At 43.1% G+C, this 20,672-nt stretch overlaps 1 protein-coding gene across 1 annotated transcript in view; it reads left to right on the top strand.

The window, feature by feature from the left end:
* Window positions 1-20,672, top strand: part of ALS2 (alsin Rho guanine nucleotide exchange factor ALS2) — a 105,936-nt gene that overhangs the window by 27,282 nt on the left and 57,982 nt on the right. Inside the window, 9 exon segments of the mRNA XM_044302574.1 lie at window positions 1,120-1,288; window positions 1,435-1,531; window positions 1,663-1,740; window positions 3,175-3,351; window positions 5,337-5,508; window positions 6,153-6,333; window positions 6,544-6,609; window positions 13,002-13,164; window positions 13,446-13,577. Of these exon segments, the coding sequence (XP_044158509.1) occupies window positions 1,120-1,288; window positions 1,435-1,531; window positions 1,663-1,740; window positions 3,175-3,351; window positions 5,337-5,508; window positions 6,153-6,333; window positions 6,544-6,609; window positions 13,002-13,164; window positions 13,446-13,577 (1,235 nt within the window).

Here is a 20,672-nt window from a genome sequence, read left to right as displayed (position 1 = left end):
TTACATTTGTCTCTCATTGTACATTTACTACATCTGAGATAAAAGGGGGATGAGGGGGTGGAGGGAGGGATTTAGGGGGTTATATTATATTCTAATGTAATACTGTATGACAAAAACTGTGTGGTATGACTGTATACTACTATATGACAAAAAAAACTAAATAAAAAGATGCTTTATAAAAAAATAAAATGTAAGTGGCTGTAAAAACAGTCCCATTGATTTCAGGCGCAGCCTCCTGGGAAACACTCAAGGCAGGCTTGAGACCTATCCCAAGTCCCAGTCAGCCTATACACACATTGGCACCCTGCGATCACATTTGCAGGGTGCCAATGGGAGACAAAGGGAGTCCGCTCCCTCTGCCACTGCTTACATACGGTGGGAGCCATTGCCTGCGGCATGTAAAGGGGTAAAACAGGCCAGATCTGCACTCCTGCCAGTCCGGACTGTTAGAGCAGGAGTGCAGCTCTCATGTGAGAGCCAAGCCCCCGCTGCACAGGGGACACGTTCAGCACTTGGACCGGGCTACCGTGAAAAGGCGGTAGCCCAGCCTAAGGCCCCTTGTGACCACCGTATAAAGGTGTATGGGGGTCACTAAGGGGTTAAATCAGTTGTCAAGAGGAAACCAAACAACTCAGGAGATCGACCTGTAATAATAATAAAAAAAAATAGAATTTAGTTTCCTGACGGGTTCTGCACCACCACTCCGTTTCTCCCGGCAGGTCTCTGTTTTCCTGGCTGCAGCAGCGATTTCACAACACGTGACCACTGCAGCCTATCACTTGGCTTCAGCAGTGCACTGTTGAAGCCAGTCATTGGCTGCAGTGGTCACATGACATCACGGCTGCAGATGGAAAAACAAAACCCTGCTGGGAGAACTGGAGGGTTATTACAATTCAATCTCCTGTTGTTGCCTGCTTCAACCCCTTTGAGGTTGAATTCACACTTCAGCTGACCAAATAGCTGAAGTGTGAATTCTGCCTAACTCTGCACCATTCCTGGAACTGGAATGAAGCTAAATAATGCATTGTCACCAAAGTTACTGATTTATTCTGTCACATAACATCATTATTGAGAGATTATAAAATGATGTTCAAGTAAATTCAAGTATTTTCTTTACAGTTTCCCCGAGATTGCTGAGGAAGGTTGGGAGGGCAAAAATGAGAACAGTTGCCTTGACCCCTACAAACAGCGGTGAAGCCGACATATTCCTTCCCTGCCTAAGGACGGAAGTCTGGAGTTGGGGAAGAGGTAAAGAAGGACAGCTGGGGCATGGAGATGTTTTGCCAAGGTAAGTGACCACATCACTTTTCTTATCGAAAACTAAACATTTAACGTTGTTTGGGCCATGTTTTAAACTATCATTTCTTTTCTTAAGTATATGAGACTCTTATCATTTCTTTTCTTAACTATATGAGACTCTATTTCATTATGTAGGTTACAGCCTTTGTGCGTCCGCAGTATGGATGGCAAAGAGGTGGTTCAGCTGGCAGCTGGTAGCCACCATTCTGTTGCTCTCACCGCCAAGTCTCAGGTACTGTTTGTGTTCTGTAGCTGACTTTTATAATGTGACTCAGACCTATTATCCATCTTAACCAACTGCTAACTGGGCTTCACACAATAAAGACATTGTGTGGATAATGTTTTCTTCTTGTTGAATTACAGGTTTTCTCTTGGGGAAGTAATCTTTCAGGACAACTTGGGCACCTGCAGTCACCAACAACTATGCCACGTCTTGCTAAGGTATAACTCCTGTTAAGGGGTTGGCACACCAACAACTTTAAATACCTGCCCACTGGATAGGGGATAATGGTTTGATCGCACTGACAGCGAGGGTCCCAAGTTCCCCATTTAAATTAAGCGGTATTCATGCGTATGCACTATGCGCCCTATTCTCTCCAGTCTGAGACTGATCAGGATAGCTTAGTGCTGTATACTGCCGTCTCTATCAGTCCCAACGACTATGAATGGAGCAGTAGTGCACATATGTGACCTCCACTAATTTCAGACCGTGTACTTGGGGCCCAGCGATTGGATCCCCACCTATCCTGTGGATAGGTGGTAAATTTTGTATGAGGCCCGCCCCTTTAGGTCGTGATAGCAGTTGTCAAGTGTGTGGTAGAGTTTACATAACATGATGCAAGAATATAGGTTTTGCATTTGTAGCTGGAGATACATATATACGTGATTGCCATTATCAGCTACGGGGCCCAGTAAAATGACGTCTGCTACGGGTAGGGTGGATTTTAACTTTAGCTGTTAGCCAACAGTCTTCAGATTTTTGTGGTCAGATTCATTTGAATCCAGCTGTAGTTCTTGCTTTAGAATCCACAATGAAACCACGTCATCACAGTAACAGCTAAGGTGTGTAGCATAAATGTGTCATTTTCAATTTTCACCATGTATTAGGAAATATAAAAGCATATTCAGTTTCTGGAAAATTATTTACAGGTGAAACTCGAAAAATTAGAATATCGTGCAAAGGTCATTTATTTCAGTAATGCCACTTAAAAGGTGACACTAATATATGAGATAAACTCATTATATGCAAAGTGAGATATTTCAAGCCTTTAATTGTTATAATTTAGATGATTATGGCTTACAGCTTATGAAACCCCAAAGTCACAATTTTGAGGTACCCTTTGCTCAGGGGGTATGGATTAATTAGCTGACACTTTGAGCCTAGAATATTGAACCTTTTCACAAAATTCTAATTTTAAGCTGCATTAATGCAATTCCTTTTAATTTGCATTACTGAAATAAATGGACTTTTGCACGATATTCAAATTTTTCGAGTTTCACCTGTAAATGGCAGCAGCAGCTTTGGAGCTGTAGCATGTTAAAAATTCTTTTGCTCCCTTTTGGACTAATCTGCTGTCTTCCATTTTTACGACCGACTTCAGCTGGATAATAGGATTGCTTGCTATTGCTGCAATATGATCAGCCAGATCTGGAGTCAGGGAGCCCAGGCCCATGTGAAGATTTTGAAATGCATCTAATCTGAGATATTTGTGCTGTCCTGTACATATGTGTTTGATAAAGAAGGTAGATTGGGAAGAATAGAGCTCAGAGATGGAGCCACATATTAATATCTGGATGTGTTTTTTTTTTTTTTTTTTGTTGAATTATTAAACAATGTGTTAAAATAGTATTTCCTGTTAATGGCACTTATTTCAGGTATATGAAGACGGCACTGTGTGGAGCATAGCTGCTGGTCAGGATTACTCTCTTTTTTTAGCACATGGAAAAAATGAGTACCAGCCTGTTGTATATTATAGTGGACCTGGAATAGTGGACGTCTCCAGCGGGGTAGACTCGGGGCAGTCACCAGTTCAGCTGACAGAGTGTGCCCAGGTGAGTACATCCATTAAGAAAGCTTTAGAGTTCTTTTGACTTGACCATATCAAGGGTATGGAAAAGGGGAATAAGAGTGGCAACATCCCGTAAATAATATAGGGTTGAAGCTTTGTCCTATGTATATGTATAGCAAAAAAGGGGACTGCAAAAAAAAAAGTAGCCTTTTGTCACTACAAAGACCACAAAAGGAAGAGACGATAAGTGAAGATTAAAACATTTTAAATAGTCATAACACAGTGTACCCCACGATATGGGTACAACAGAAAATCTCGTGGAATGGGAAAATATATACTCCCTATGCAGCTGTCTTAGGCCTCATGCACACGACCATTGTGTGTTTTGTGGTCTGCAAAACACGGATGGCGTCCGTGTGCGTTTCGCAATTTGCGGAACGGCACGGACACCCATTAATAAAAGGTCACATGCACACGACCCTTGTGGGTTTTGCGGTCCGCAAACCGCGGATCCACAAAACGCGGATGGCGTCCGTGTGCGTTTCGCAATTTGCGGAACTGCACAGTCAGCCATTAATATAACTGCCTATTCTTGTCCACAAAACGCGGACAAGAATAGGACAGGTTATATATTTTTTGCGGACCATGAAACAGAGCACAAGGAGCGATGTCCGCATCTTTTGCGGCCCCATTGAAGTGAATGGGTCCACATCCAATCCGCCAAAACTACAGCTCGGATGCGGACCAAAACGGCCGTGTGCATGAAGCCTTAAAGGGGTTATCTTACTTCTGCAAATGGCATTTATCATGTAGACAAAAGTAACACAAGCCACTTACTAATGTATTGTGATTGTCCATATTGCCTCCTTTACTGGCTTGCTTCATTTTTCCATCACATTATATACTGCTGGCTTCCATGGTTATGACCACCCTGTAATCCAGCAGCGGTAGTCATGCTTGCAAACTATAGAAAAAATCTCCAGCCTCTCTGGTGGCCAGGACAGTGGGAGAACGTATAGGCACACATGTGCTGCAGATCCTGTCATGGCCACCTTGTATCTGCACTGCAGAGGTGGTCGTAAGCCCTGTCTGCATGATAAATGCCATCTTCTGAAGTGAGACAACCCCTTTAAAGAGGTAAAAAAAGGAAAGATTAAATCCGTGCTAGCTATATATGAAGTGCTAATACTATATATACAGAAAACAAAAGTAATATGGATGAACAGGTGCTAGAGACTTCATAAGCGTCTATTTTTCATGATGTCACTTTTTGTACAGGCTAGTGATTCCCGATCATTGCCCCATGGGAAAAGTCTGGTGAGCTGTTGACAAATTAGAAAAACCGCTGATCGCGTGTTTCATGCGGCTGCAAAAATGATCATTTGTCAGCAGCACATCTCCCCGTGATCATAAGCAGGCAATGATTGTTTATGCTGCCTTTTGTTGCCTGTGTAACGTTAAGGGTACTTTCACACTTGCGGCAGAACAGATCCGGCAGGCTGTTCACCCTGTCGGATTCGTCCTTCCGCTGTTTCGCCGTGCCGCCAGACCGCAGCTCCGTCCCCATTGACTATAATGGGGCAGCGCTCCGACGCAGTACGGCAGTGCACGGCGAAAGGCCGTCGGACTAAAAGTCCTGCATGTCCGGCGGCCTCTGACCGCGAACTGCAGTACTGCGCCGGAGCGCCGCCCCATCCCCATTATAGTCAATGGGTACGGAGCTGCGGTCCGGCGGCACGGCGAAACAGTGGAAGGACGGATCCGACAGGGTGAACAGACTGCCGGATCCGTCCTGCCGCAAGTGTGAAAGTACCCTTAATTGGCACTTGTTATGTAGTAGAAATGTGAAAAAATACCTTTCCAGTCAGCTTAGAGGTGAGGGGGCAGCTTCTCTGTGATATAGATGCCCTAATGATGGGCAATTAATGTATTGAAGATCTCTTTTAGTGTAGAATAGTTTTTGATGAAACCTTGTCCGCTCCTTCCAATGTAGAATTTGTCTTAACTCAGATCTTTCTCTTGTTTTAGCTGGGGTACATCTCCAGTATATCGGCCGGGTCTAGTAGCTGCTTGGCACTTGTAGACCTAAACATGATGGGTTACATTGGGAACCTCCATGAGCTGGCGTCCACTGAGAGGGGCTTTTATTGCCACCTGAGTGATGTGAAGTCCCAAATTCTTAGGCCTCTTTTAGGCCTAGGTAAGTGTCATTTATCACAGTGTGTACATTCTACCTCCAAAAATCAGCCGGGGAGGACTTGCTATGTAGTTATATACAGTACAAATATTTCTAGAATCAGGCCCTTAATACTAGATGATAATTTGTTGTGTAACTTCATTGGAGCTATAGGAACAGTGTAAGGTTCTCCTCCCATTTCCATCAGTTCTTTTTCTCAGGCTTTTGTAAGGGCCTCATCATAGCTTATGTTAAAACGGAAGTGCAGAACACGTCTTCAGTGTTATAATGGCCATTTTGTCACAGAAAAACACGGTTGCATTATTTGCACTATGCCATTTTTGACCTGTGGCAAACGCAGAGGGTATGCAATAAATGACTTGGGCTCCCACATCAGGGACCCGTACCTGTTTAGCAGAATGTGACTCTTGTGACCGCCCCCCTTCCCCCTCATTTTCCATCTGAAATCAGTCACTTTTCATATTGATGGATGCTCTTGCTCATGGCTTTATCCATTGTAGTTTATGGGAATTTGGGAATTACAGAAAGAACCCAGCAAGCAGCAGGTGACCATTTTGGATTGGAAAACGGGTGATAGAATGATTTATTTATCCAAAGGTCATTCCTTAAGTTATTATTTACTCAAATCTTCTCCTTTCTTGTTTAAGACAACCTGGGCTCTATAACCACTGTTCAGCTTCTACAAGACGTGGCTACAAAGTTCTGCAAACTCTGCTACCTGATCGGCCAGCATGGAACGTCACTCAGCCATTTCCTCCGTGGAGCCAAGGATGCACGAGATCTTTCCATCTTGGAGCATTCAAATATCTTCTTGGATAGTTATACAGAGTCAGTGTGCCGCTTATCTTGGACATATCTTTACTAGTACAGTATGTGAAGGCCTATTCCCACACTATGTTGTCACTGTGGTGGGAATACCCCTTTAATACAAGTTATAATGTGCCAGTTGACTACTAACTGTTTGCAAATGAGCTGCTGCTGTACAGCTATTACTAGTATACATTTTAATATCATTTTGTATAATTTGTCTTCTTTTAGGTATTGTTCATCGCTCTCCAACTTCCTGGTAATGGGAGGATTTTCACTTCTCTCCAAATCAGCAATGTAAGTGTTGTGGTCATAGTTCACCACACGGATTTACATCTGCGTCATGTTTTTGACATCTTGGAATAGTACCTGGATACATGTGATTTGTCACCTTGCATAAGGCCTCATGCACATAAGTGTTATTTCAGTCTGCATCCGAGCCGCATTTTTTAAGGCTCGGATTCGGACCCATTCAGTTAAAAAAAAACACATGTCCTATTCTTGTCCGTATCTCAGAACGTATCTGTTTGTTTGAAAAAATTCAGAATGCACACGGCCTGTATCCGTGTTTCTTGCTTGTATCATTGGGGGACACAGAAAACCATGGGTATAGCTGCTGCCACTAGGAGGCGACATGAAGTAAAAAAGTGTTAGCTCCTCCTCTCAGCTATACCCCTCCTGCAGACACTGAGCTAATCAGTATTTTGCGCCCATGTCTTCGCCCCACCAGCTTCCCTAGGAGATACGCTCCTATCTACTACTTAACCCCTTCCTTGCCTCAGAACTCTGTGGCTGGGTAAAATAATTACTGGGCTCTATGCTGAGTGGTTAGCGTACTGGTCATTAGTGCAGACGGCCGTGGGTTCACATCCCCTAGTTCTGTTTTGATAGAATTCGGGCTGTATGTAATAAATAAATAAAAAGTATATATATATTTTATTAACCCTTGAAGCTATCTGGGCCTAGTTCCTACCTCCATTCTGTAGGCAGAGTTTCTTTGCCACTACAGCTGGATACATACATAGCACTACCCTCCTTCCATAGGCGGAGTACTCGTACTACCGCTGGATACATACATCCTATAGCACTACTCTCCTTCCATAAGCGGAATACTTGCACTACCACTGGATACCGCGCTCCCTGTAGCATTACCCTTCTTCCATAGGCAGAGTAGTTGCACTACCATTGGATTACATAAGTCCTGTCACATTAACTTCCTTTCTTAGGCAGAATATGTGCGCTTAATACTGGACCCTGTACATCTGTAGCATTACCCTCTTTCCATAGGCGGAGTAGTTGCACTACCACTGGATTCCGTAAGTCCTGTTGCATTACCTTTCTTCCTTAGGCAAAATAGGTGCGCTTACCACTGGACCCTGTACATCCTGTAGCATTACCCTCCTTCCTTAGACGGAGTAATTGCACTTGCCTTGGATACTATACATCCTGTAGCATTACCCTCATTCCTTAGGTGGAGTACCGTATTTTTCGCACTATAAGACGCACTGGCCCATAAGACGCACCAAGGTTTTAGAAATATTTTTCATTAGACCTCAGATCAGCAGTCAGACCCCCAATGTTAATCAGACCTCAGCTCACAGCCCCAATCAGATCCCCAATTTTAATAACATCTCAGATCAGACCCCAGTGTGAATGACCCCCCAATCAGACCTCAGATCAGAGCCCAATGCCTCATATTAGCCCCCAGCCATATGTGATCAGCCCCCAGTGATATAATCAGCCCCCAGCCATATGTGAGCAGCCCCCAGCCATATGTGATCAGCCCCAGTGATATAATCAGCCCCCAGTATTAATCAGCCCCCAGCCATATGTGAGCAGCACTCGGCCATAATTCAGCCTGATACAAAAAAAAAAAAAAACACTGGCACGCACAGCGTGTGGTCACAGAGCGCCCTCACGCTGTGCGCAGCCTTCACAGCCGACAGCCGAGGACCAGGAAGCGGTGAGTACAGTGCCTCATAGTGGAAGCGCTCATTAGTATTTGCCCCATAAGACTTTGGGGGAAAAAAGTGCGTCTTATGGGGCGAAAAATACAGTAATTGCACTTGCCCTGGATACTGTAAAGCCTGTACAGTACATCCTTTCATAGGCGGAGTAATGGCCCAACCACTGGTTACTGTACAGCCTTTAGCATTATCCTCCTTCCATAGGCGGAGTAATTGCACTTCCACTGGGTACTGTACAGCCTGTAGCATTACCCTCCTTCCATAGGCGGAGTAATTGCACTTCCACTGGGTACTGTACAGCCTGTAGCATTACCCTCCTTCCATAGGCGGAGTAGTTGCACTACCACTGGATCCTGTACTTCCGGTAGCATTGCCCTCCTTCCGTAGTAGAAGTATTTGCACTTACACTGGGTACTGTACATTCTGTAGCATTAGTACAGACTATCACATTACCCTCCTTCCTGGGCGGAGTAATTGCATTTTCACCAGATACTATATGTCCTGTCGCATTACCCCCTCCGCAGGCGGAGTAATTGCACTAATACTGGATATCATCCGTCCTGTCGGATTTCCCTCTTCCATAGGTGGATTATTTGCACCACAATTGCATACTGTAGATCCTGTAGCCTTACCCTCCTTCCATTGGTGGAATAATTGCACAACCAGTAGTATTTGCACTACCAGTGGACCCTGTACATCTTGTCGGGTTCCCCTCTTTCCGTAGGCAGATTAATTCCACTATCACGGGACACTGTCCATCCTATTGCATTATCCATTTTTCTTAGGTGGAGTAATGGCTTGAACATTGACTACCGCGACTACTTTAAATTCTTCCTTGACTCATTGCATCCCGTTCCATGGATGGCCTATTTGCTAGACACCGTACCTACAATCGCCTTATCCCCCGTCGTAGGTGGTCTTTTGGCACTACTACTGGATACTGTGACTACTTCACTCTATATCCTTCCTCAGGTAGTCATTGTATGCATAGCTGTCGGGTGCCTACGTGGCAGCCTCTGTCTTCCAGGTAGGCCCGTGGATCACTGATGGGGAGTCTGGCTCTTATGCAGTATCCTAGGGTTCGAAACCCACTAATGGACAAGACATAAAAGTCCTTGGAATTTTTTAACAGGGTGTTGGCACACCACATACCTTTCCTCGTGCCTTGATTCCCTGTGAGGAGCATTCTCATTTTGTTGATTGTCATTGGCACACTCAGCGTTCACACTCCTTCAATAGGAGGAACGTCTGCACTGACTGCCAGGTTTTCTTCCTTCTCAGGTAGAGTATTGCACTAGCACCAGTTCATAGTGCCTACTACTGTTTGACCTCATTTTCAGGTGGAGTCTCTCCTCTGGCCCTAGAGGCCATAGTTGCTGGTATCGCCTTCTCACTATGAGACAGTCTTTGCGTTGGCCTTAGATATTATGGCTACTCCTGTTCCATGGCTACTACTGTCTGACCCCTTCCCAGGGGGAGTATTTGCATTCATTGTTTAAATGGCAATAGTCACTGCGTTCTGGCTTACATGACACATTGGCGGGGGGCACTGCATCTATGTTTTTTACGGCATCCCCTGCCTCCATGTGGAGTATCAGCCTTGGTATTTTGTGCGGTACCTACACAGCATTCCTCCTTCTAGGGGAGAACCTTCTTGCTAGTTGTAGTTGTGATTGTGCCTACATTTCCTTCTTCCACAGGTGGCACTGTGCTCATGTTCTGCCATCACTGGGTTCGATTGATCCACCAGATGTTGTGTGTATGGTATACCTGATGCGCTGGCTGACAGGTACATTTATTCCTTATGGCGCTGGTCAACTGCCCATACCATGCTGCAGCTGATGGGTTTGCTCACTGTGGCACGCACAGCGTGTGGTCACAGAGCGCCGATGCCCACCGATTTCTATAGCGCTGGCTTAGCGCCTTGTTCCCATGTAGTGCATTGCCTCTACAGTGACAGCATCAGCGTGCTTCCTTGTGGACTTTGGATATGCACTTATTGAGTTTGCATATGTGAGTTGTCTGCATTGCTCCCCTCACCGGGTCGAGCGGTCGTACTGTCCTTGTTGTCACCCCTAAGTGCTGGTTCTCTACTGAGCCACATCAGCCTCTTCTACTTCTCCGCAGGGCGAGTAATTGCACTTCCCCCACATACTGTTACTGCCTGCTCGGCCAGTTTCCATAGCCATTGGATTCTCGTATACCCCCTTTCTGCTGTGGAGTGCCTGCTCGGGTGGTATTGGTTCTGTTGCCAGCGTTTTTCTGGGACTTTGTGGCATTCGGCGTCCACACTCCCTTCCTGGCGCAGTATTTATACCATCTCTGGTTCCTGTCTGGCCGTTTTGTACATTCCTCTGATTACCCCACTCTCTTCTTTAGGCAGAGTTGTTCTGCAGTGGCGGTCGATAGTGTCTGATAGGTTTACACAACCTTCATATTTTTGTCCTTTTGGTCTAGGTGTTTTTTTCTTCAGCTTCCTGTTAGGTCTGCCTGTTCAGGTAGCCTTCCATGGAGTATCAGACTGCTTCTCTCCTCTATTGTTATGGAATTTAAGGTCCTCCTCTACATGCCTCTGCTTACCACATTGACATTCTCCTTGGGAAATACTCTTATAAAGAAAACCCCTTGGCCGTAGGTCTGAAGCGGACGTTTTTGATCCCGGAGCGCACACTTTTCCTACCAGGTTACTCCCTATTTTTTTGTGGGTTTTGGGTCGATTCCACTGCCTTGTTCCTATTGGGTTTCTTCACTCCCTCAAGAATATTTTCTTGTGGGCCATTGTCATGCCTGACATCCAGTTTCTCTAGACCTGACTAGTTCGTCATGGTTCCGCTGGAGAGTTCTTCTCTTCTGCAGCCTGGTATGGAGTTGGGGTTTTTGCCTTCTGGCACCCCTACTTCTTCCACCAAGCTTGTCACATCTGCAGTTCTCTGGCCCTTGATAGCCAGACCAAACGCCATTTTTAGTTCTTCTTCTTCCAAATCAGTATTCCACTGAGTGGTTTCTTTTTGCACTGTTCCTTCACACGCTGCCTATTACCAGCTTTCGTAGAATTCCCCTCCTTTTTTTCTACTCAGGCCATGTTGTGACTGTTGATGACTCTAGGGTGTTTTTTTTTCCTAGGTTTCTGATCCTTGGGTATCACTTCCTTAGAAGTCTTCTGGATCCAGGCTGTTTCTCTCTCCTGTATCTTCCGCAGTCACTCTGTTTGTTCTGGTGCATCTTGTGGATGTTCTGTGTGCTCTCCACTTCTTCTGAAGTCTCCTAAGCCGTGACTTATATTCCCTAGACTGTTAGTTCTTCTGCCCAGCCAGAGCCTCTGCGTATTCAGCCACTCTAACTGGCCTTCCGGGGAATGGGTCTTCCTGTCCGTTTTCAGGGTTCTTGGGGTGTCCTCCCCCGCATTTCTGTGTGGGGCCTTATGACCGGCCTTGGATTCATTCTGGTCTTGTTCCCTCCCCATGGTACTGCTCTTGAAGGTCCCATGGTCTTCTGTGAGACCGAAGAGCGAGAAAATAGGATTTTTTGTGCTTACCTGTAAAATCCTTTTCTTGCTGAGTTCATTGGGGGACACAGAAGACCATGGGTATAGCTGCTGCCACTAGGAGGTGACAATAAACAAAAAAGTGTTAGCTCCTCCTCTCAGCTATATCCCTCCTGCAGACACTGAGCTAATCAGTTTGTACAAAAGCAGTAGGAGCAGTCAGGAGAAGCCAACAGAAAACAATAAAAAGGAAGAAAGACTGAGATGAGTCAGAATCAAGAACCGGAGGGACCCATCAAGGAGAGCCAGCAATGTACTTATGGGGTGGGAGCTGTGTCCCCCAATAAACTCAGCGAGAAAAGATTTTACAGGTAAGCACAAAAAATCCTATTACTGCAAAACACGGTAGAGCCATGTGCACGAGGCCTTAGAGGGCTTAGGAGGTGGCATTGTGGGGTGAGGTTCATTGATTTATTATGGTTAGAAGTGGACTGCCGGAGATAACTAAGCACTGTACTCTGCCATCTTCGACAGTCTTATATTGATGAATGGAGCAGCATTGTGCATGTTTGACCTGCTTTTTCCATTGATACAGGGGCACAGGACCCCCCCCAGTCTCATAATCGTGAGGGTTGCAGCTGTTGGAACAATACATTGTGTAAAGGAAAACATGTCTTAACCAGAATACTCCTTAAAGAGGTTGTCCAGATTCAGCTCAGCTCCTTTCACTTGTTTATCCTGTATGAGTGGAGCATCAAACCAGTTCTTGCTCCGAAGCTCCTCCTTGCCCTGCGCTGCATAGCGCAGGAGAAGGGCTGTTTGTTTACTGCCGGTGACGGTTACTAGCAGTAAGCCCGGTGACGTCACCATCACTAATGTGTAGTTTTTAGCACTGCCGCAGCCTAGAGCAGCGCTAAAGACTGCCCAATTGTGCCGGTAGTGGAAAATAAAAGCCCTTTCCTGCGCAAGGCAAGGGGGAGCATCAGAGCAAGAAATGCTTTGATGGTCCACTCATACAGGCTAAATGAGTGAAGGGGAGATTATGTCCGGGTTTAGCTCCGAACCCGGACAACCCCTTTAAGGAAGTGAATGACAAAGTTTGCAATTTTACTATGGAGGGGCAGTTGTAGGGGTACTTGACAAAGGTTTACATCACCCCTTTAAGTTAGCTGAGCTCATTATGTTCTCTTTGTGTACATACGTTTTCATTACATTTTATTATGGTCCTATTATTCTAGGGACTTCTTCACTAAGAACCAAGGCCTTATACAGAGTCTCTGCCATGAGACAGAGGAAGGTTCATCTATTCCTGAAACACTTAGCGCCCTCTTCTTTTCACCAATGACCAGACTTCATGAATATGCCAGACTGTTACTGAAACTCGCTATGTGCTTTGAAGTGGTAAACTACTGCATTTTTCATTGCAACAGTGTAGTTATTAATGTTTCTCTTATTTACACTTTTGCTTTATTTAGTGCCTCTTCTGTTGACATTGTCCATCATGTGGGCATTCAGTGTCTCCATTCTATTACTGATTGTAATATTTCCTCAATGGACCCCTTGGTCTCTGCTGTCACTTTACCGTTTTTCGCTCTACTTGCTGGGGAGTCATGATGCACTTTGTTGTTGATGATCATCAGATTTTCTCAGACAGTCTTCTTTTCTTCTGTCTTGTATGTTAGTCCTCACCAGAGTACAAAAAACTTCAAGACTCAAGCACTAGTTATGACGCTTTGGCCTTGGCTTTGAGTAGAAAGAAGAAGGAGGCTGAATACACCTTGGGCTTCTGGAAGACCTTCCCAGGGAAGATGACAGTATGTCTAAACCTCTTTGAGACTGTAATTAATGACAAATGTCTGTTCTATATTCTGTGTGTGTGTGTGTTTGTGTGTATATATATATATATATATATATATAATCTGAAATTCGGCACACAGCAACGCCGGTGACGCTAGGTAGGCTCATCCCCGTCCCCGCCTCCCATTGGCTGCTCCCCCCCCCCCCCCCCCCGACATCAGATGTTTTCATCCGTGCACAGGGAAAAGCGGGGTAAGTATATTCACTGTAAGGGGCGTGGCATTTTTATATATATTTTTTTCAACGGCAATTTTTATTGGTTTTTGATACATTCTAAAGTTATAGTTATTTTCATTCATGTGAAAAATATATATTAATTATATTAATAAACATAACTTTGGCATCAGGTTCATTGGTTTGTTAGTTATGAATTTGAGTAGATAATAAAAGGGGTTGGACATGCCGATATATTAGTGAAATGGGTTTTGAATATATAAATATACATATAAATGTAAAATAAACATGTACTTAAACATTAATTATCATAACTATGTAGCATCTTGAGTATGTGTGTGTGTGTATATGCTATCTCTCCTATGGGAGAAAAGCGCTTTACAAATCTTTCGTTGTTGTTATGTGTGTGTGTCTGCATCTACTCACAAATGCATCTATATATTTTTATAGAATTATATAAATATATATATATATATATATATATATATATATGTATATAATGCGTATGTGTTCATGCCTATATATACATGATATGTCGTCGTGATCATACATATATTCACATATCCAATGTATACACACACACATATGCATATATACTATACACATACATACATTTGCAATACCATACATATATATACAAATACAGTATGCATCTTCTATTTTTAAAAAGATTTGTGTATATACGTATATCCCATATACACACACATATGTGTTTTTGTATATAGGATTAGTTGTTATATTTTTTCTAGTATAGATATAGCAGGTAAATAATGTTAACATTAGTTTTGAAACTTATCTTTAATAAGAGAGAGAATCAGTTTGGTATGTTGTTTAGGTCGTTCGGGTTCCATAGAGACCAATATTTTTTTATTTTACTCAAGGATAGTGAATATGACGCGTATTTAAAGGGGTTGTCCGGGTTCAGATCTGAACCCGGACATACCCTTATTTTCACCCCGGCAGCATCCCTGAGGCTAGCATCGGAGTATCTCCATGCTCAGATGCGCTCCCTTGCCCTGCGCTAGATCGCGCAGGGCAAGGGCTCTTTTATTTATCATAACACACTGCCGGGCAGAAACTTCCGCCCGGCAGCGTGTTCGGTGATGTCACCGGCTCTAATGGGCGGGCTGTAGCGCTGCCCTAGCCGTTTTACTGGCAGTCCCATGGAGAGCCCCGGTACGTCACCGGAACTCCTAAAAATGCCTTTGCCCTGCATGATTTAGCGCAGAGCAAAGGAGATCATCGGAGCATGAACTGCTCCGATGCTCAAGTCAGGGGGGCTGCCTGGGTGTAAATGGAGGTATGTCCGGGTTCAGCTCTGAACCCGGACAACCCCTTTAACTTCCATGTTGCATACGTATGAGACCGAAGTCCATATTTCTGTGATGGTAGGAATTTCTGGGCTTTTCCATTTTTGTGCCATGAGGCTTCTTCCGGCTAGTATTATATGGGATCCCATTGTTTTAGTATGTCGTGGGATAGGTTGATTTGGTAGGAAACATAAGGCAAAGTCTGGAGATAGTTGAATATTTGTATGTAGCTTTTCAAATACCATTTTCCAAAAAGTCAGAATTTTTAGACTTGTCCACCATAGATGTAGATAGGTTCCTTGGTCTCCACAATTTTTCCAGCAAAGATCAGAGTAGATGGGATCCATATGGTTTAATTTTACCGGTGTTAGGTGCCATCTCAGAAGTATTTTTCGTGACAGGTTCACAGTGGTGCATTCCTTTGGATATTTCATAGTACAGTTGAACGCAGATTTCCAATTTTTGGGAGAATAGGTTGTTCCTAGGTCTTTTTCCCATTGTAGTAGATATTTATTTTTTAACTTATCTTCACTATTGTTAATATCAACATAGAAGTTAGAAATACCTTTCTTTATAGGATTTTGAGTAGAAAAGAATGTAAATGCAGATTTAGGAAAAATTGGGTCGTTGATCTGGATTTGGGAAAAGGAATGTCTGATTTTTGTAATATTTGTAGAAGTTTGTTTTAGGTAACTGATATTGGGAAGCTAAATGGGTGAATGATTATAATTTGTGTTGGTTATCTGGGTGGGTTAAGGCTACTTTCACACTTGCGGTAGTGTGATCCAGCAACGGAACTGCCTGCCGGATCCGCCGATTTGGATGTGACTGAAAGCATTTGTGAGACGGATCCGTCTCACAAATGCATTGCAAGAACAGATTCGTCTCTCCGCTTGTCATGCGGACAGACGGATCCGTCTTGTATATTTGTTTCACATTTTTACCGGTCTGCGCATGCCGGCATTCCGGTATTTTGAAGGCCGGATCCTGCACTAATGCCTTCCTATGGGGAAAAATGCCGGATTAGGCATTCAGGCAAGTCTTCCGTTTTTTTTTGCCGGAGATAAAACCGTAGCATGCTACGGTTTTTTATCTTTTGCCTGATCAGTCAAAACGACTGAACTGAAGACATCCTGATGCATCCTGAACGGATTACTCTCCATTCAGAATGCATGGGGATATACCTGATCAGTTATTTTCCGGTATAGAGCCCCTAGGACGGAACTCAGAAAAACGCTAGTGTGAAAGTACCCTAAGTCTTTAATTCTTTTTATTCAGTTTTTTTCCCAGTTAGAAAGGTTGATATCTGGACAAATTGTTTTGATATATTTTTAATTGGTAGTTGTTGTATGTTAATTTTATTAGATATGGGGTATTTATTAATATAATTTTCCCAAGTAGTTTGTGTGGCCTTTATACTTAGTGTTGTTCCTTTCTTTGTGGTTTAGTTCTTTTAAGTATACTGATGGGGTCTGATTTCAAACAATTTTCTTCTATCTGAACCCAGTGTCTTTTTTCAGTTTCAGACTTTGTCCACCAGTGTTATGTTTGGTCTAGTAGTGTTGCTTTATAGTAGTTCTTTATATTCGGTAGTCCCATGCCTCCCATTTTCCAGTGTTGTGTCATAATTTCTAAGTTAGTTCTAGGTTTTTTATTTGTCCATATAAATTTGGAAATTTCATTTTGTAGAGTAGTAAAAAAAATAATTTTGGATTGGCAGAATAAACATTTTGACTGTAGCTATTTTGTCAGACCAGGATAGTTGTATTTTATTGTATGTAAGTAATTTTTAAGGTATAGAGGATAGTAAGGGGTTATAGTTTTCTTTATATAGATTTTGACTAGTGGATGTGATATATATTCCTAGATATTTAAGTTTTTTGTTATTCCATTGAGAATGATGCGGTTAATTGTGTTTTTTGAGGAATGTTTGTTTAATATTTGTGATTTATTTTGTAATATTAAATCATATTAAAATAGGATAGAGTGGTTTGTAGTGTATTAGGCAAAATGTTGGGATTTTTTAGTGTTAATATTATCTCGTCAGCGTATAATGTAATTTTGTGTTCTCTTGTACCTATTTTAATACCTATTATTTGTGAGTTTATACAAATTGTTTCTGCTAGGGGTTGCATTATTAATGCAAAAATTTAAGGAGAGAGGGGGCATCCTTGTCTTGTTCCATTGCTAATATTGAAAGATTCTGAAAGATAACCGGAGGAATAGACTTTTCCTGAGGGATTGGCATATAATGGCGGAATTTATGTGGTCAGTTAATCCAAATTTGAGTAATACAGATTCTAGATAGCCCCAGTGTATCCTGTCGAATACTTTTTCAGAGTCTAATATTAGGAAGAAGGAAGGGATATTTAGTGTTTTACAATGTTGTATGAGGTTTAATATTCTACGTGTGGCGTCAAAGGTTTGTCAACCTTTAATAAAATCTACTTGGTCTTGGTTTATTATCAAGGGAAGAATATTAAGTAATCTATTTGCTATAATTTTTGCTTATATTTTAATGTCCGTGTTTAATATAGAAATTGGGCGAAAGTTAGATGGTGTAGTAAGTTCTTTTCCTGCTTTGGGTAGGGTTATGATTGTAGCTGTTAAAGGGAATCTGTCACCTAGTTTGAGCATATTAAACTGTTAACATAGCAATGTTCAATGAAGTACCTTCATTCCAGCAAGGGTCTTCTTTCTTTTATTCAAGTTTTCATTTTGATCAAAAAGCGATTTTTCAAATATGCTAATTAGGCTTCAAGGTGCCCAGAGGGGCGTTGTTCCTCTCCTCTAGTGCCCATTAACGCCCCCCTGCAGTGCCCAGCCGGCCTTTATTTCAAGCACAGCACGCCTCCTCATAAATTAATTAACTCCGAACGGCACCGCCCCCCTCTGCTACGTCATGTAATTTAGGCTACTTTCACACTAGCGTTCGGGCGGATCCGTTCTGAACGGATCCGCTCATATTAATGCAGACGGAGGCTCCGTTCAGTACGGATCCGTCTGCATTATAACTTTAAAAAAATTCGCAAGTGCGCAAGTAGCCTGCGCGGATCCGTTCAGACTTTCAATGTAAAGTCAATGGGGGACGGATCCGCTTGAAGATTGAGTCAATTGGTGACATCTTCAAGCGGATCCGTTCCCATTGACTTACATTGTAAGTCTGAACGGATCCGCACGCCTCCGCACGGCCAGGCGGACACCCGAACGCTGCAAGCAGCGTTCAGCTGTCCGCCTGTCCGTGCGGAGGCGAGCGGAGCGGAGGCTTAACGCCGCCAGACTGATGCAGTCTGAGCGGATCCGCTCCATTCAGACTGCATCAGGGCTGGACGGCTGCGTTCGGGTCCGCTCGTGAGCCCCTTCAAACGGAGCTCACGAGCGGACCGACGAACGCTAGTGTGAAAGTAGCCTTATTCACCCCACGACCCTTGCGTCCTCCTTTCTTTCCCCAGAATTCTCGCACAGCTGCAGTATCGCCAACTGCCTGCGCCTGTACGATACTACGGCTCCTGCGCTCTGATTACGTCACTGGGCATGCCCAGTGACACTATTGAGGCTGTTGAACATTGCTATGTTAACAGTTTAATATGTTCAAACTAGGTGACAGATTCCCTTTAACATTTCTTTTGGGAAGGATTTTATTTCAGCGGCTAAATTAAATATTGTTTCTAAATTGGGTGTTAATTCTTCTGCGAATATTTTATAGTATCTATTAGTAAGGCCATCTGGTCCTGGTGACTTGCCTAGTTTTAATTGTTTAATAGCATTTAGGATTTCTGTTTTTATTGAATGGCGTATTAATATAGTATTTTTTAAAGTGCATCATGTCACTTACTGTAGTTATACACAGCACTCATTAGGTAAATGTCTCTGATAAACATGTAAGTAGAGATACCGGCTCATTTTTTCAGTAAATAGTATTTATATCCGCGTGCCCGGTGTCTTAGTTTTTTCCAAAAACTCCTTTACAGGTATACAAAAACAATAAACAAATTTTCAGACTCCAGCACTCACTTTTTCTTGAAGTATCAAGTTCTCCGGCTTTATTTATCAAAAGTGCACAGGTATTACAAGGTTCAATTCTCTTAGGTGTAGGCTGTTAACTTTAACAGCCTACACCTAAGAGAATTGAACCTTGTAATACCTGTGCACTTTTGATAAATAAAGCCGGAGAACTTGATACTTCAAGAAAAAGTGAGTGCTGGAGTCTGAAAATTTGTTTATTGTAAATGTCTCTGATAACCCTCAAGTTGACTTGACAATGCATAATTTTTGTTTCTGGTTCTCCATTAAAGGGGCCGTGGGAGAAGCGTGGCTTATTTTGCTACACTGTTTTCGTAGCTCACATTCACTACAAAGGCTTCTGTGAGCCCAGCCACCTGGAGCTGGCGCTTAGTCCCGTCTTGCCGCAGAAACACAGAGATGGGACAGTCCCTTTAAAAGGAATCTGTCACCAGGTGTATGCTGCCCTGAGGGCAGCATAAAGCAGTGTCAGACCCGGATTCCATAGGTGTATAATTTACTGGATGTCTTACTGTGGTTTTCATAAAGTCACCCTTTATCAGCCGCACAGCAAGTCCTCGACTTTCATGCCGCCAATCTGCAGGAAGTGGGGAGGGCAAACCATAGCTCACAAGCATATAAGACTACAGCCTCAGCTCCCACTATGGCTGCTGAAGTGATTTTATTAAATCTACAGCAAGACATCTAGTAACTGATACATCGATATAATGTTGGTCTCATTGGGCAGCATACTTCTGATGACAGGATTTTCTTTTAAAGGAGACCCAGTTAAAGACCCCCTAAACACCACACTTCAAACTCATTGGTCTGTAATTCAAAGATGACTTGTCACCTCTCCTGACATGTCAGTTCTAGTAACTACTTGCACTACCCATGAAATTGCAATTGTGGATCATCATTTCTTGTACAGTATGTCTGTTGTGTTGTACCATACTTCTATTATTCCTCCTAGAATTTTATAAATGAATTGTCATCATTCTGCAGTAAAGGTACAGCTGATTGTGTTCCTGTACAGTCTGACACTGTACAATCATTGCTGTCAGTGGCAGACTGTTCAGGGACACCCACCCCCCCAACTGGTAAACACCTAGTTGAATATTTATTGCAGACTTCTGAAATTCTAGCAGGAAGAATAGAGGAATGGCACAACAGAGTTATATGAAAATATGCGCCAGAAGTTGTACATGAGGAATGCAAGTAATTGTAAGTGTAAGTGACAAGTCCTCTTTAAGGATTACATTAGAATACACATACTTATTGGGGTACAATTGCTGATACTGGTGTACTGCAGAGTGGTATGCTAGTGTAAAACAGCAGTGTTGTAGGACTGTAATGTATGTCACATGAATCTGATTTTTGCTAGATGTACACCCTACGTATTAATATATTTGTTGTACCATTTATTTTCTGTCTGACTTTCTATATGTGTTATACCACGTCTTTGCCAATAACAAGAAAAATGTGGGATAACCAACTCATTAGATGCATTTGATTTAAAGCAAAATGATCTGCCTTCAAAGTTCTGCTGTGTCAGACACATCCTTA

This window comes from Bufo gargarizans, chromosome 8 (genome assembly GCF_014858855.1).
Source record: "Bufo gargarizans isolate SCDJY-AF-19 chromosome 8, ASM1485885v1, whole genome shotgun sequence".
NCBI classification, from domain to species: Eukaryota; Metazoa; Chordata; class Amphibia; order Anura; family Bufonidae; genus Bufo; species Bufo gargarizans.
Note: the sequence above shows the minus strand (reverse complement) of the source record. Positions and strands in the feature narration are given on the sequence as shown.